Source organism: Pygoscelis adeliae, unplaced genomic scaffold (genome assembly GCF_000699105.1).
Source record: "Pygoscelis adeliae isolate BGI_AS28 unplaced genomic scaffold, ASM69910v1 Scaffold79, whole genome shotgun sequence".
In the NCBI taxonomy this organism is placed as follows: domain Eukaryota; kingdom Metazoa; phylum Chordata; class Aves; order Sphenisciformes; family Spheniscidae; genus Pygoscelis; species Pygoscelis adeliae.
The window spans coordinates 2,109,882-2,126,761 of record NW_008825532.1 but is presented as its reverse complement, the minus strand read 5'-3'; the positions used below and the strand labels follow the sequence as shown (position 1 = coordinate 2,126,761).

Below are 16,880 nucleotides of genomic sequence, written 5' to 3'. Positions count from 1 at the left end.
CAAGCAAGACTCCAGAGCGTTTGGGGTTTTCTGCAACTCTTACGTGTCAGTCCAGCTCACGTCAATCTAACCACGGTATAGCTGCTATCAGGAATTTTCACTGTTTTGAAGCATCTCAGTTATTGTTAGTCACCATCATGCAAAGCATCTTTGTGGGAGTTCTGATGTCCTTGGTGTCATCCTTTAATACTGAAGGGGGTACATTTCACCTGAAGTCAGTAGATTTCATTTGTAAATATGAATGCCCTGTGTGTGTATATCAGTGTGTGCTTCAGAGGAAGTCTTGCTATAGCTAGCCAGAGATTTGTTCTTGGTATGCGGCATAGGGAAGTTAGTTACAAACAAACTTATAGGAAAATAGGGATGATTCTAACATCTTAAGGAAGTGGGAGCTGAAGAGGGAGTGTGAATTGAGAATAATTCTGTTTTATTGTCAGGAAAGCTGGGAAGCAAAATATAGGCTCCAGCAATCCAGGGACATGCGTGCATACTCTACCAAATCCAGGAAATTGTAGCAAAATTTCACATTTTGTGGGTAAAAGGTTGGTCTCTCCAGCATATTGAGGAGAAAATGCCACTTTTCACGGTTGTATTTCACCCAGAGCTAGAGAGTTTTGCAGTGTTGGTAGCTCTTGTGCTTCACTTGGAAGTTTACCAAAATTTCGTATTTTTTTCAATCCTAGCTGCTAGGTGGAAAGGCTGCAGAAGAATCTAGTTTTTGTAAAATAGGATGATAAGTGTTGTTATGATCCCTTAAAATCTGTGCATTACCTTGCAGGAAATCATGACCTGTTGACTGATTACATTGGCATACACAATACAAGTAATGAAACTGATAATGCACAAAATAAACTCAGAAGAAAGTTATTGATTGTGTTTTGCTAACTTTCTGGTTATGTTAATTTTTGGATCCAAATACTATATAAAATGTTATCAGATAATTTTTAAATTGAAAGGAGTTTGTGTTAATTTTACTTGTGAATTTTTTCTTCCCTTTTTTAATGAAAGAAAGAATGGAGGTTTGATACACTGTTTTCTGTGCATCTTCTGAGTATATTGTCTGATCTTTTGGGGGGCAGGCGGCTCTGAATGATTTCCTCTGAAGTTACTCTGTTACGTTATGCAGGATCCCTCTAAAATCTCTTTGTCAGGAAAATAATTTTTTCTTTTCGCAGGGAACAGGCTCTCTGATGTTCTTCAGCTGTTGGAGGTTGATCTATTTTCTTGCCTCTTGGCAATGAAGGATTGGAACCCACATGACAAATGAGTAAAATTCTCCAGTCTCAGCTGGGAGTCTGAAAAGATGCAGCGAAGACAGAGTTCTAAGACCCCAAAGCGGCCTCTGCAAATTCATCATAAAAATCAAACTGATCTCTCTGCATGGCGAAAAGGAGGGAGAACTGACCCTGAAAAAAGTGTCCAGAATCATCAATCTCCTACCAATCAGAAAAGTGACAGCAAGCAAGACTCCCTTGAGCAAGCTTTGAGCTACTTTGAGAAAAGTAAGAGTAGTTTTAAGGTTAGCTACCTAGGATTGAAAAGATAGTAACTGATTTAATAACAATAAAAAAAATTTTTATCTAATTTTACCTGCTGTTTTCCCTCTTTAATGCCTGAGCTTTGTAATATTTCTTTAATGTCTTAAAAGGCTTTCCCCTTTCTGTTACTATGTAAAGAACCCAACAAAAAGGAATATATTTAGGGACAATTCAGAGAAGTTTAAAATAGTTCATTTTCAGTCTAGAAGTTGTTTCATCCTTCTGTTTGTCGTCTTTTTTTTTTTTTCTCCTAGTTCAAGACCATGTTTCACTGAAGAAGAACAATGTTATGCAGAAACACTTGACTACTGTGGAAAGCATTGCTCTGCAAAGAGGGTTACCCCCTGAAGCATTTGATGTATTGCTAAACGTGGCACTCAGTGGCAAACTTGGTAAAATATTTATATACTGCTAGCGTGTCGTCTGTGAATGTCTCTTTCTCCTCTAATCAAACCTGCTTGAGATAATGTGTTTATGGTGACTGTATTGTTAAGCACTTTAGCATAAAATTAATCTTTCTGGCATGCTTCAGTGTAATTTCTGAGTTCATGCTAAAAATAATCTCTGTTCTTGTTACAGGGGTAGCAAGGGGGTACCCAGGAAAATACTATGGCTTGTTACAAATATTTTTTGAAAAGCTTATTTCCTTTGTTCGTAATTGCAGGTCTCTGAAAGGCTTAAAGGCAACCATTGTGTCTCTTCCTTGTTGTAACTGTTTGTGTAGTTTTCTTTCCCCGAGATCAAAATAATTGAACAAATTGCAATAGTTGTATTAGTGAAACTTGCTAAAATTAAAATGTTATCCTAACAATCAATTCAGCAGTGTCAGTGCAGCCCTCATGCTGCTTTCTTAGAAATGGTGGCCACCATTTATACTTCTAAATAATGAAATATTCAATGAAAAAAACCCTAAACTTTCCCCTCTCTCGAGGGGAGTACTCGATATTCCTTTTTCTTTAAGCTGGAAAGAAATAATTCTCATAATTTTTTGAGGTATAGGTAAGTCCCTACTAGATTCTTGTGCACTGTTACTTTAAGCAATGAAGCTCTGAATAATCTTGTCCAGAGGGAATTTTGACCTAAGCTGCAAAACCATATCAAAGAACCTGGTACATGAGCACTATCTTATTTTAAATTGTTCGTTTTCCAGCTGATACAGTGAATACTCGTTTACTGAAGAGCCTGGTTCCAGCCTCAGTAATACCAGAAACTTCTGTGGTTTCATCTGTATCTTGGCTCTGTGTCAGCAAATGCTCAGGCAACATCCAGGTAACTTAGTAAATGTTTACAGTAGTTATTGCTTCTGCACAGGAATGATCAGGACGGATTATTTTCAGGAAGCAAGAATCCTGAGGTTTTAATGTACAAGGTTATTATGTAAGATACTGTCATTTAGAAAGATTGGCAGAGACACCCATTGCTGGAACGGCAGTGGGGACCGAGGAACACTTTAAGTGTGAGTGGAAATTTGCACAGTTCCTGCTTGTCTTGTATCTCTGAGTTCCTTAGGAATGGTTTCTCCATCAACATTTCTGTGAAATACTTCAGCTGTGTGAGGCATTCTTCACCAGCTTCAGCAAGGTATGAGAACCCTTAGGTTCTGTGTACCTTGGCCGTCGCAACATGACTTAACGTTAGCAAAACAGTCTTTTTTGTCTTCGTGTAGTCCGCTCAAAGGTTTACGTCATAGAATCATTTAGGTTGGAAAAGACCCTTAAGATCATCGAGTCCAACCGTAAACCTAACACTGCCAGCTGTGTTTAGTCCACCACTAAACCATGTCCCTAAACCATGTCCACCACTAACCCATGTCTACAAGTCTTTTAAATACCTCCAGGGATGGTGACTCAACCACTTCCCTGAGCGGCCTGTTCCAGTGCTTGAACCCTTTCGGTGAAGAAATTTTTCTTAATATCCAATCTAAACCTCCCCGGTGCAACTTGAGGCCATTTCCTCTGTCCTATCACTTCTTCCTTGGGAGAAGAGACCGACACCCGCCTCGCTACAACCTCCTTCCAGGTAGTTGTAGAGAGCGATGAGGTCTCCCCTCAGCCTCCTTTTCTCCAGACTGAACAACCCCAGTTCCCTCAGCCGCTCCTCATAAGACTTGTTCCCTAGGCCCTTCACCAGCTTCGTTGCTCTGCTTTGGATGTGCTCCAGCACCTCAATGTCTTTCTTGTAGTGAGGGGCCCTCAGATCATATCTGAGGGTTAGCACATATTCAGAACTGAGCTGCTTTTTTCCATTCTGATACAGCAGTTGGTGCTCTTGGCAGGCTTTCTTCCACAGCTGAATTATCCCTGTACTGTTCATCTCTAGCTATCTGGTTGTCCTTGAGAGTGGTATGTATCCTTAATGATTGTCTCTCTTAAATTGGCTAGTGACTGGTCTGTCTTGCTTTTGCCCATCGCTTAATGTAATACGGCTTTTTTCCTGTCTGCAGCTGCTTTTTTTAAGATGGCTGATCACAGTGTTTGACTTCATTGATCACAAGGAACAACTTCATGCCCTCTATGGTTTCTTCTTTTCCTTCCTACAAGATGAGAAGATGGTAAGGAGAGCTGAAGAATATATGGAATTGACAAAATAAACCTAAATGTTCATTACTAGTATGCATATTAGTGCTAGAATTAGTCTGGAGTAGCTGTTGGTTAAAGACCATTTTCTGATGGCTGGAATTTATTTTCTTTTTTTTATTTTGCATTCTAAGATTGCTGGGTAATTTAGATTCGGAAACAGGGAAGTACTGTAAGATTATTTTAGTTTCAGTGCTGTGGTCTGGTTGTTTAAATGTGTTTCCAAGAATTGCTATTCTGCATCACAGAGTGACAGTATATTCTGTCTAAATTCCCAAGAGTAACTATGATGCTGCAGTCTCTGGGATTGCCTTTGATGTCAGACATCAGCAGGTGAAGTCTCCCGCTCCTGGGGAGAAACTGACTGGCATACCTTGGGCAAAAAGAAAAAAACCTTTTAGACCAATGTTTATTTAAAGGTGAGAAACTCTAAATGCTGTTCTACTTAATTGATTTGAAACGTAGCTGAAATGAGAACAAGCAATCAGGAGATTTCTGCTATATGGCAACTGTAAAATCCAGGTGCTGGAATATTGAAGTGTTTGGATTCAGTTCATATTAAGATGATCTTGGCAGTCATGTTAGATGTGAAATTGTTAATATCCTTTCAGTTTAGGATATTTTGTGGTTAAGACTTTTAAAGTTCCCAAAGTTCTGAGTTGTATTTCTTGCAAAGTTTTTAATGGTTTTAGGTTAACATTAGTTAATCTTTTCATAAAACTGGGTTTAAGTTCTTACTGTTTAAAATAGCATTTTCAGGCATGATAGGCCAATTGGAAAGTGCAGCAGAGTTGGTGTGAAACTAATTTAAGACACTACAGCCTCAACTGTAGTTAGAAGATCTAATAAATTATTTTGATTCAAAGGTGCTTTTCGTTTTGAAAATAAAATTGTATTTTCACTGCTGACTTCTGACATATCTAGACCATGTTCCAAAAAACAATATCCAAGCTCACGGAATAGCTTGATTACTATAGGGACTGCTCATAGTGCAGATAGTGTTTATAAGTAAAATTGACATGTGACATGTAAAAGGCATGCTACTTCCTAAGGGGAGTAAGGTATGCTCTGCCTCAATGGGGATGCAGTGATGACTTGAGGCAGCCAACTGAATGAAACAATGTTAGCTTGTGAAGCCTGTATGTTGCTTTTACTGTATCCTAGTTAGCAGTCTGCACCATCAGGATAGTTCATTGCTGCCTTTTCTTTGCAGTGCCCTTATGTCTGCCACCTGCTCTACCTGCTGACCAGGAAAGAAAATGGTGAGTCTATCCAATTGTATGAGGTGGAATACCATTTTGTTTCTTATTCTGTTTGCTGGCGCTGCCTTTTCTTCCAATGGAGCTAATATAATGACTAGCCAATATATTGCTTTTAAGGCAAGGAAGCATGAGTGGTAGTTCAGTCTGATTTGTGTAATGTTTTCTGAATTGGAAACCTGTCTACTAGGTTATTTATTACCTGTCTATTGGTTAGCCTAGAAATAACACTGATTGGTTCTGCTTGCTTTGCCATGGCTTTCTATAATAAAAGTGATATTGCATTTTTGCTTAAATGTCTGATACAGTGGGTTTTAAATCCATTATGTTCTTAATTGTATTTCCAGTCAAGCCTTTTCGGATTAGGAGACTGCTTGACCTCCAAGCAAAAATGGTGAGTTTATTTCAAATCTTGTAGAGTTTGAACTGTGGTTAATAATGCAGTTTGTAAGACTAATGTCCTTAGAGGATGGAGAAGAGTGGCTAGTGTCTCAGAACAGGGTTAGACTTGGAATTGTAGGTTGTAGTCTTGTCTTTGTAGCATAAGGGCTTGTCTATCTTGCATGTGCACCCCTAATTTTCGTTTGTCTTGTGAGCACATGCAATGGCATGCACAAAGCTATATGTTTTATGGCTAGGTGTGGCAAAATCTTTGAAGCAAGGGTCAGCTTCATTTATCTATTACCATCTTTAATTTTCTATTCATCTTCCTTTTTCAAGTGGTGTCAAAAATGACTGAGAAACATAAGATTGTAGAGGATCTTGCTCCCTTTTTTGTAAGAAAAAACTGTAGCTATAACAGCATGTTTTTGGAGCATTTAGACAGCAGAAGACTGTATTTTTCATAGTTTCAATTGTTAAATTCCTTTTTATTAGTCATGACTACAGCAAGTTCCTCCTTCAATCCCCTTCCTATGGTATTTCATTGACACAGTTTCTGTTCTTCCTTTCATTTTCGGTTGTTCATCTATGGTTACTTACTGACATGTAGCTTTAGAAAGCTTTTAGTAATCACTGTGGGTTTTTTGCTTCTAGAATACAGTATTTAGCTTCTATATTAAAAACATACCCCACATGTTTTTCCTCTTGTTCTTCTATTTGACAGGGAATGCAGTCTCATCTGCAGGCTCTACTATCACTTTACAAACTCTTCTGTCCTGAGCTGGTGACCATAACCCTTCCTGGGAAAATGAAGGTAAGGAATTAGATTTAATCTATTTGGAACCAGTACTTTGGACAGTATTTGTACTGAACTTTCCATTCAAGCTATAGCATGATTTAGTGGTGAAGATTAATTCTATTTCCTCTTTTCACTGAGTAAAATCAGGTTTAGATGGAGATTCTTTGCCTTGCATTTTGTTTACTCTTCAGCACAATGAGATGATTTGGAATGGCATCTACCTTTATCCTTATGAGGATTACTTTAATCCTTCTTTTGGTGTTCTTGCTGGTTTTGACTTAGTTTACACAATGTTAAGTTCTTCAGGAAGCAAACTTATTTGTACAAGGCATTGTCCAAACTGATGACTTTCTCAAGTACAAATAACAATGGAAGTCAGTAAGTAACTTCCCACTTGGAAAGTCTATGTCATAGGCAAGAGACAAAAAGTAGGGAACGATGCGGTAAGCTGATTTGTCAGAGCCTCAGGGTAACAGCAAAAAATATGATCCTGCTTTTAGAGAGGCCTATGTGTATGCTTAGCCCTTTGACCAAGTAGAATATATGTAGCAGAAACTGAATATATAACAGAAAATAGCAGCAGGTGAGACCTAAATTCTGCAACGAATTTTCTTTTGGTACTTCAATGGGATAGATGTAGTTTGGGTTTTTTTAGAAGCATTTTGCATTCTGTTGGAGAATTTACATTTTTTGATATGCACAGAAGTGAAGTAAGTAACTAGCAATTAAAACCCAAATACATCTTCAACTGTTTTTATGAACATGGTGTTAACTTGTATAATAAAAGCTTGATTACCTAGGCCCAAACCAATCTGAATACTTTTGTGATGGTTTGGTGCTTGATTAGGATTTAAAGACTGATTGTAATTGAAATGACAAATAAGGTTTGTGCAGAAAAGGTGTTGGGTTAATTTTTCCAGTTTTCTTTTTAGCTTAGTATCTACATTAATTTGAGAATTCGATTACTCATTGAATTGTTCTGTTTGGAGGGTATCACTGATACTGAATTCAGGAAGCTTTCTCAGTAACTTAAGCATACCTTTGTCATGGTTTTTTTTAATGTATACTTGAGATTTACTCTATGAATTGGTGATTGATCTGAATGAGGATTATAAACCAGAAGTGTTGGAGATCCCTTCTGAAAAAGGGGACATCGTTTCAGAAGGAAATAAAAGCATAACTGTTAAATATAGTCAAAAGGTAATGAAACTGAGAAATGATGAGAGTTCTGTGCTGTGAAAACGTAGCCTCTTGGTCTGTCAAGCAGAGTTGAGTGTATATACATCACTGTGGTGATGTTTATCAGAATAGAAACTGATCTTTCTGTTGTTTTGTCTTAGTTTGGTTTCTTGCGTAGTTGTCTGATTTATGTTTTCAGACTTACCTCAAGAATTATGAGGGCCCATGGAAAGCAGCAATCAACGCAATAAGGCGAAGAAACCAGGAAAACTCTCCAGTGTTGCAGCCACTGTTTTTAGGCACAGCTCAACCTCAGTCACGGAAGAGGGTAGGTTATGGGCCTAAGGTAGACGCTAGAAGGTGCCAAGCAGCTGTTTTCATGATGAATATTGGCAAATAATGGGAGTCAGGCTTTATTTCAGCACTGGGAAGGGTGGAGTAGCTATATAGAAATGCATCATTCCCATTGTAATGAAAGCCTGGATACCTTTTTTGCAAAACAGGGTCTTTGTGGGAACTGGTCACAAGTGCACTTGACTGCATTGGAAACCAAGTCATTGCTATTCATTTGTGTTTCTTTTCTACAGAAATGGAATACCCAGTTGATTATACCTGCAAGCAGTACAAACAAAAATAATTTAGAAGAGGACAGGGAAAAGAACCGTGTTGATTTGTACAGTACAAATGAATCTCTTCCAGTGGAGCAGCTGCAGACCTTTTCTCAGCTCCTACAAAATATCCACCGTCTAGAGGTGAGTTTCAGGAAGGTCTTGGTAAGCTCACTGAATGTTTTGAGAGATCGAACAATATTCCTCTATGCCCTGTTTATATGTGAATAGCGTATAGGCTACCTAGTTCTGACAGAACATCTAGTCCTACCTGAGGGTGATGAATGTGTCCTGGAGATGGTCTTGTTGCCGGTAAAAGGATTGGACAACTCTGATAGAATGAGATTCTCTGGCAATTTGCTGATGTAAATACTGAATAACTCTTTTTTCTTGATTTCTCTTGCAGTTTCCTTCCCAGATGGGTTCAGTGCTAACAAACCCTTTATTGCTTCACTACATGAATTGCACCAAAGATGAATCTATTTACCTGAGGCTCTACTATTGGATGGGCCAGACTCTTCAGGAAGGTAGGAACTTAGTATTACCTTGCATGGTAGGGAGGTAAAGGATGTCTGAGGCTTTTCACCTTTCAATAATGGTATTTTGCTATTCAGATTTATAGTGATAATCACATAGCATTAAAACAACTACTGGAGGAGAACTGAATTTTGTTTCTGATTGTGCTTATTCTTGCTGTGCCTGTATTAAAATACAGTATTCTTTCCTGTTTAGAATGCACCTGGTGTGTGGCTGATAATAACCAATATGAAGAAGAATTCAAGGACTTCCTGGAAACTGTCTACAAGACGGAGTGTTTCTTGCAGGTAAGTGCCTGTTTTGTGGAAGCCAAGGGTTTAAGTCTTCCCTTGAAGTACTTTTGGGACTTACCTGTTTCCTATAGTATCTCTGAGAAGTGACAGTGTCTCAAGTAATAAAAATAAATATTCCTATAGCAAGTCAATATTCTGGAGACGGCCTTGTTTTCTGCAGGAAAGATAATTTGAGAATTATATTAAGAATGATAATTTGAATGTCCTGGTGAATTGTATGGCAGGAAGGAGGTGTAAGCCTCTTTCTTTCTCCAGGGTGAAGCGAGCATGGTGAGGTGCAGGCATATGATATGAGTTTTTGAATGTTCATCTTCTGCTTTGTAGGAGGGATTTTCTTCCTGTGAAGAGTTCCTGTATAAGAGCCTTCCTCTCTGGGATGGCTTCTGCTGCCGATCACAAATTCTCAGACTTGTGAGTTGGATCCCCCTCAGCAGCTTCTCTGGTATGTGTTGCAGATCCTTTGGGTGAGGCTGGACAGTGTCTGATCTTGGGGGATAGAATTTGTGCACAGATATCATGCTGCTTTCTCATTTGTTTCAGAAATGAAGTCACATCTCTATGATCCCCTGGCACAGCTCTTTTTCACATCATCCCTTTACTTTAAGGTAATTTAAGTGAGTACAGTGGCTGTTTACTTCTAGTTGATGTTGCTGTCTGCACTTGTGTCAGGTGTAGCAGTCTGAGTGATTGTACAGGGGACTTCTTTTGGGGAAGTCTGTGCCCAAGTGAGGGTAAAATATATACTTACAAATTCTTTGGGAATTTGAGTGCCTTTAAGATATTTTCTTTTTTGACTGGAATTAAACTGGGGCACTGAAAATTAAAAGAACTGATAGTACACAAGACAATGGTTGCTTTGGTTTATTGCAATTTTAACTCAGTATTTGAAACTCACATTCTCCAGGAAAAGCTATGCAACACATACATTCAGTTCAAGGGGACATGCAATTATCTTACTGCTCTTTGTGGTCCTGGGAAACTCTTGATATCTTTCTTTGTATATGTCGATTCTCATGGCGTTTTTTGTTTAGTATTATTCACTTATGTAAATTGTCATCAACCTGTTTTCTGTTTGCCTCTTGCAGTGCAGTGTTCTTGAGAGCCTGAAAGAGCTGTTACAGAACTGGTTAAATTGGCATGTGATTCATCTGGATTCAGAGTCTGACTCTCAAGTCCATTCTTTGTAAGTTTGTCTGAAATAAATGCAATACAGTGTTCTGTGCATTGTTCACTAGTGTATTTAGATATATATTCTAGCCCTATTACCTAGCATAAAGACCAACTAGGAGGTTAATAATGCTTAATGTTTCTGCTCTATTGTAAGCTACCTTGTCAAACCTGTTCTTTCTTTCTTTAAAAGTATTTCTATCTACACTGAAAATTGAAATGTCCAGAAGTCAAAATCCTTGTAACACTGACAGCTGGGTCATGTTTGTAATAATGTCGGTAACAATATGTTACTGGGTATATTGAAGAACAAATGCATGTTGCTGAATGCTTGGTGGGGCAGAAGGATAAACTTCAGTTTCTTTTTTACCACTTTTCCTTTTTATCGTTCACAGAGAGATGTATATACTAACGTTGTGTCATGTCATTGCTGTAGGAATACCACTCTTTCTGGACTAGTGAACGTGGTGGCTGAACTGATCCATTTTGTCGGATGGATCTCTACTGTTGCATTGCGTTTGGAAAACAATCCTACTTTCTTGCTGTACTTCATCCTGGATTTCTATGAGACTGTATGTATCCCATTCATTTTGGCTTTCAAAATCCCAATACTCTAAGGCTGTTTGCATTTTTTTAAGCTAGAGCATGAAAACACCTTCCTCATTATAGTTTATAGAACTTTGTGATTAAATGCAAGAATGTTCCAAATACTTGGTAGATCTACAGGTGATGGCAGCTGCTGTTGCATCCATAGGCAGAATTAAATATACTGCTAGAAAGTGGTTGCTCTTAAGTCAGAGGTGAACTGTGGAAGGGGAAGTAACAATATGGCATAACATGCTTTTTTAATGCTAATTTATAGGAAAGAATCAGAAACTGAATTCAGAAAGTTCAGTTCAATTTCAAACACCGCATCCTGACTTTTTCCTTAAATGTTCCCTTAAAAAATGAAGTTTTTTCCGCAGTTTGTCCTGTAGACAAACTAAGCAGCATCAAACAGGCTTAAGCCTATTCTCTAGCTTCCTCATGTCCTCTCTGTAGATGTGCTTACTGCCATGTGAACTCCAGCCATGCTATTGTTGCTCCTACAATTTGGATAAAATTGTGAAGAGTTGAAAAAACATTGATAGTACTGGGATCTACTTGTAACCAAAATGTCCATTAAAAATGCACAAAACTACTGGGCAACAACATTTGCATAAGACAGTGTGTTTAAAATAAGTAAATACTCATTTTATGGGAATATACAGAGAATCATGCACCCTTCGATATACCATTATTGGTGCTCTAGCAGACAACTAGAATTTGAATTTTTTCTTGACCTTTTGCTTATGTATTCAGAACTCTAGAGATTTCTAAAATCATACAGCTGAGATATTAAGTAAAGAGTCTAGATTTCTGAAAGTACCAGTAATTCAGTTACATACACATATCTGTCTATACCTTACATGGTATAGCTGTACTGAGGGCAAGAGGAAAGGTGAAGGTCTGACAAACAATATTGAGTGAAAAGTCTGCTATGAGATTAGGGGAAGGAGTCCTAAAACAATTGTTGTGCCTAATTTAACAATATGTAAAAAAATCCATCTTTGGGATGGCAGGCTGTCACAGCTTAATTGTTTACGGTCTGAGCTGTAGTAGCTAGATATGCATATTCTTAGACCACTACTCTTCTGAGAATGATGCATACCTTCCTGAAGAGCATACCTTTGGGAATAGTTACTGTGGCTAAGCTATAGAGGACAGTAATGTGGTAAGTTACAGCAATATTGCTTTCAATTATTTATCCATACTTTAAGACTGTTATTATAGCTGAAGATCTTGTTAAATCTGCAGAAATGTTAAAATGTCTTTTTTACTTGAAACTCAACCTTAAATTCTAAACATGATTCTGATAATAAACCCATGTTTTACAGCCATATCATCTTTTCTTAGAGCAAAGCTTTATCGTGTGTTCACGCAATTCCAGCAAGGTCAAGTAGAAAGCTTTAATTTCCCAACTAGAAGAAATGTGTGGTCTGTTTGGCTTGCTGTTATCAGCAAACCAGGCTAGGAACAAGGTCAGGTCTACTGCAGTCCCAGCTACGTATGTCGGAATGATCTAAAAGATCAGAAAAAAAAAAGGCTGCTGCTTTTTTACAGGGATCTGGGTAGATTTGACTCAGCAAGAACCATGTCAAAACGTGGTATACCTAAATGGTTGAAGCAGAGACTGAGATATGAATGGATGAATGTCTCATACTGAGAAGGAAACAAATGGAATTGCTTCATCCCGGCCTTCCCTCCTAGGTGAAGTTGATGGAGCTGGCTGGAATGCAGTGTCATGCTCTCTTTTGGTCTTACATGCTTCTGGGTTTGTTAATGGCAGTAATAATGTGCCTGGATTTGCTTAATTCCTGCAGGTGTGTGATATGTATCTGAGGTACAATCTGCCTTTGTTGATAATGCCTCCTGCTGGAGTTTTCTACCCAGCGCTTCTCAGCATGGATTCTGTCAGCTTGAATCAGCTCTGCTACATTATGTACAGGTACTACAAATGGTGTGGGCTGTAGGGACTCCTTGTCTTCTCTTTCAATGTTTTGGAAATGAAATTACTTTGGTGTAAAATCTGAAATCTTTTTCTTATTATGTAAGGCAAAGGTGAAAGTTCCAGTTGTGCCCAGCTTTCATGTTACAGGAATTTATAGCTGTAGTTCCCACTCTCTTTTTTTTTTTTTCTTTTCAGTCTGTTATCCAAAATAGCAGGATTCTGACCTCTTTCCTAGTATTATTTCCATATCTTTGATATGTGAAGGAAGGAGTTCCCATATTGTTTTGAGAGAACTTAAGTCAGCCAGCTGGAATCACTAGTGGTTAACTATACAACTTCTTGCTCCTGTGCTTTGACCACTAGACTTACAAATTCTGTAATGTGCTGAGTAGGAAGCACTTCTGCCACCTCCAAACTCTGTGGGAATTTGGGACTGCCTCATGCTGCCTGCAGGTCCAAAGACAGTACTGTTTAGCTCTCTGCAGGATCCACAAACATGGCTGCTGTTCTTGGCCTTGTTAGTTCCAGTGGTTGCATCTGAGAAGAGGAGTAGCCAATTGCTGACAGCTGGTGCTGGGCTCTCCATGTGGCTTCTTCTCTAAGGAGTCTGCAGGGTAATGAACATGACAGGATGGTCTCTGGGAAATTAGAGGAGCTAGTGCTTATTATAGAGAATAACTGTCAAGTTGCATTACTTCCAGTGGCTTCTGTTTCTCTGCTTAGTGAATAGAAGTCTCCCTTCTTACAAATACACTGCATTTTTCTGCTAATTTTAAGACTGTATGTAAATTCTTGCGTATTTCCTTTATGAAGGTGACTGTCCCAGGCAAACTGGTCATGTCTTAATCATTTAAGATATTAATATTATCAGGTGTCTCACTACTCTGCCTGGAAAGGGTGAGTCTATGCCAAGTGATAAAGTCCCTTCGAATTTTTTCATGTCTCTTTTTTACCAGTAAAGTTTGATCTCTCGTGGAGGAAATAAGCTTTCTTAATACATTCCTCCAGCTTTTTTCAACACTGGCAGGTAGTAAAAATTTACAGGCACCTAACTTTCTCTTTTGTTTGTTTTTTTAGGTATCGAACCAACTTGGTGGCTGCAAAAGAAAATGAGCTGAGTAAAACGGTATTGTGGACAAAACTGCTATGTGCTAGAATGGACCTTAGCAAGGAGTTGGGTTGAATGGAGGGGAGGTGTTCTGATGGCATTCTTTTGAGGACTGGAGGGAGCATACAACTGCTTTGAGAATGCTATTTATTGATTTTGTTTCTTGTCCCTCAGAAAATACTGCAATTCAAGTTCAGTAGCCAGACATACCAAGAGTACAACCAGTACATAATAGCTATGGTGGGTTGTCTGTGGACATCCAGTGTTTTCCAGAAGGATATTCATCCTCAAGGTCTTCGTATGGATGATGAACTGCTGAAGAAAACCACAGTGCAGGAATTCAAAACCAGCTTTAACATTGTCTACCACCCAGCCATGATGGGCTATGCTGTCCTCTTCCTGCAGCAGGTAATGGTGTAAGCCAACATTTGGGCCTTTGGCAACACCAGATGTTGTGTCTTGACAGTTTCTCTAGAGAAGTGTCTCTCAGTGTACTGGCTGACTTGTAGAGTCAACTGAGCTTTCAAAAGCTGGTATGGCATTCTGTGTTTGTGTCAGATCGGTGGCGCAATTTGCATAGTCTTTGTTTGCATGGTATGAAAGCATGAACGTAAGTTTTAGATGTGAATTTGTGCTTATGATCATTTTTAGGATAGAACTAAAATAGCTAAATAATTAAATAAATGACTAATTCAGTAGAAGCTTCCCAATAGTGCATCCTGCCCCACAAAATACGGATCGTGACCTAAACATTTAAACTCCAGAAAGTCAAGAAATATGTAGTTAAATTGTATGCAGGTGCGCACAGTAGAACTTTTAGCAGTGCTTTCTGGCTCTTGCAGTAGCTTTTGAGAATGGCTTATTAAAAAAGAAATACAAGTAGCTACTTTCAAGTACATAAGTAAGATAATACAGTGATGTCTTGTATTGTCTGATATGAGTTCTGTTAGTAGTTGTCTTGAATTCCGGGGTGCCATCATGTGTTCAATGCAGCTACTGAATAGTGGAGGGAGCAGCTTGCCAGAGTTGTTACTGTTCCAAGATGCGCATGCTGGTCTGAGAAATCAGGTTTTGTAGGCTATCCAAGGGGTGCACAAAGATGCCATTTTGTTGTGAGGAATGCTGGCAGACTGAAGGCAAGTGTAGGTGTGGCTCCTGGAGTGAAGCAAGGGAAACCTGAGGTTAAAGTTGAAGCAAAGAATGCTGGTTAGGAACACCTTCACAAATTTACCTTCATTTATATACTCGGTGTCCTGAATCTAGGTAGTTTGTCTATTACTGCTGATTAAACCCAAGTTTTGTCTTTGCTAGAGAAGGCCATTTTATTTTTGTTATATACAACTTCTTTTCCTTGGTCTTTCTGCTGTTGTAGCAGGATTAGTTTTTCATATCTTTTGTCTAGATCCTTTCTGTTCTGAGGCTTCCTGATTCGTCTTTGTAGCTTTTGTAAGTTTAAAAAAAAAAAAAGAAAAACAACACCAAAAAAACCCCCAACACCTGAAACCTTCTGGTGGAGAATTTTTGCATTCTTCCTACTGCAGAACCAAGAAAAAGATTTTGCTTAGCATCTATCACAGACATGTCTTAAGACAGGAAAAAATATTTCGCTGCAGTGCCATCTTTTCTTAAACACTTCAGTGCTGAGCACCAGAGGGCACTGCTCTGCAGCACACTCAGAGAACACAAGCAATAATCTAAATGTCAGTATGTTCTCTCCTCTTGCTCTTTCTCATTGTTGGGAATTATCTACCTAATGTTTTGAAGGGATAATAGCTTTTACACTGTAGAGAGACAATGGTTAAAGATACCTATAAATATTCTCTGTTGCTATCCAGTAATGCTGTGGCACAAGGCAAGAGGGTCTCCACATTACCTTGCCGCTTGTGGACACAGTATGATCCTGGACGCCCATTCTGAATCATGATTGAAAATCTCTGAATTTCTTTGCACACCTGCAATTCCTGATTTAGGAGGGGACTAAGCAGAGGCCCAACAACTCTGGACATACTTTTTGTCTGACTTGATACTGTTTTTATTCCCTCTCCTTAAGGCTTGGCCAGATGATACCACCTTCAACTTCAGTTTAATTAAGGTAAGATTTCTTGTTTTAGTGAAGTGAAAACAGGCAATTTTCAGCAGCTGTGTAGAAGAAGATGAGGGGATAATATTCACCAATTCCACAAATGCTCTATAAAAATTTTGAAAGGGGAAAATTCCAGCCGTAGACTTTGGTTCAGTCTCTTAACAGGGCCAAACATGAGGACATCAACATCTGAGAAGTTATGTATCTAGCCATCTGTGGGTAGTGGTCTGAGATTTTTATATATTTCCTCCATGAATCAGTGCAGTATCAGGACAAGGCTGTTTATTGTTCTCTGCAGGCTCCAGAAAAAGTTATATTTTTGGTGTACTTGAAGCAGAATTTCTATTATCAATTAATATAATCAATTTATTAATATTAAATTTCTGAGATAGGTGTGTAGCTTTGTTATAGCTTTGAACAGGGATCCTCCGCTGAGCAAGTACAATGGCAGTTTGTTTCCTTTCCTGTATTACAGTGTGCTTCAAACCTGATCTGGAGGAATCGCCATTAGTGATGTATGAAAGGCTTTAATATCCATGTTCATTTGGTTCCTGACATCTTCACTGTTGATCCAATAGACTTTGGTCTTTTTAGAACTGGGATTTATAAACATCTTCAGTATTAAAAAAAGATTGTGACTTGTCATGTTCAAGCTAAGAATCTGTAATACCTAAGTGAAAAGTTCGGGTATTTGGGAACAGGACATGACCTTGTATACCTGTGGGTATTTACAGACTAGGATGAATGTTGTCGAACTGTGGAAGGCGGTATTTGCAGACCTTTTCAGATTGGCCTAAGAAAGAGACAAAGCTATGTCCTGCA

At 38.6% G+C, this 16,880-nt stretch overlaps 1 protein-coding gene across 1 annotated transcript in view; it reads left to right on the top strand.

Moving 5' to 3' along the window:
- The first annotated feature begins 1,176 nt into the window (after positions 1-1,176).
- Positions 1,177-16,880, top strand: part of CENPI (centromere protein I) — a 15,872-nt gene continuing 168 nt past the window's right edge. Inside the window, exons 1-19 of the mRNA XM_009331737.1 lie at positions 1,177-1,502; positions 1,793-1,930; positions 2,689-2,807; positions 3,982-4,089; positions 5,328-5,376; positions 5,721-5,767; positions 6,479-6,568; positions 7,932-8,060; positions 8,320-8,484; positions 8,747-8,867; positions 9,073-9,164; positions 9,495-9,612; positions 9,711-9,775; positions 10,256-10,353; positions 10,774-10,909; positions 12,740-12,864; positions 13,945-13,993; positions 14,150-14,383; positions 16,026-16,067. Coding sequence (XP_009330012.1) covers positions 1,304-1,502; positions 1,793-1,930; positions 2,689-2,807; positions 3,982-4,089; positions 5,328-5,376; positions 5,721-5,767; positions 6,479-6,568; positions 7,932-8,060; positions 8,320-8,484; positions 8,747-8,867; positions 9,073-9,164; positions 9,495-9,612; positions 9,711-9,775; positions 10,256-10,353; positions 10,774-10,909; positions 12,740-12,864; positions 13,945-13,993; positions 14,150-14,383; positions 16,026-16,067 — 2,124 coding nt within the window. The 5' untranslated portion in view covers positions 1,177-1,303. The remainder of the gene's footprint in view (positions 1,503-1,792; positions 1,931-2,688; positions 2,808-3,981; positions 4,090-5,327; positions 5,377-5,720; positions 5,768-6,478; positions 6,569-7,931; positions 8,061-8,319; positions 8,485-8,746; positions 8,868-9,072; positions 9,165-9,494; positions 9,613-9,710; positions 9,776-10,255; positions 10,354-10,773; positions 10,910-12,739; positions 12,865-13,944; positions 13,994-14,149; positions 14,384-16,025; positions 16,068-16,880) is intronic.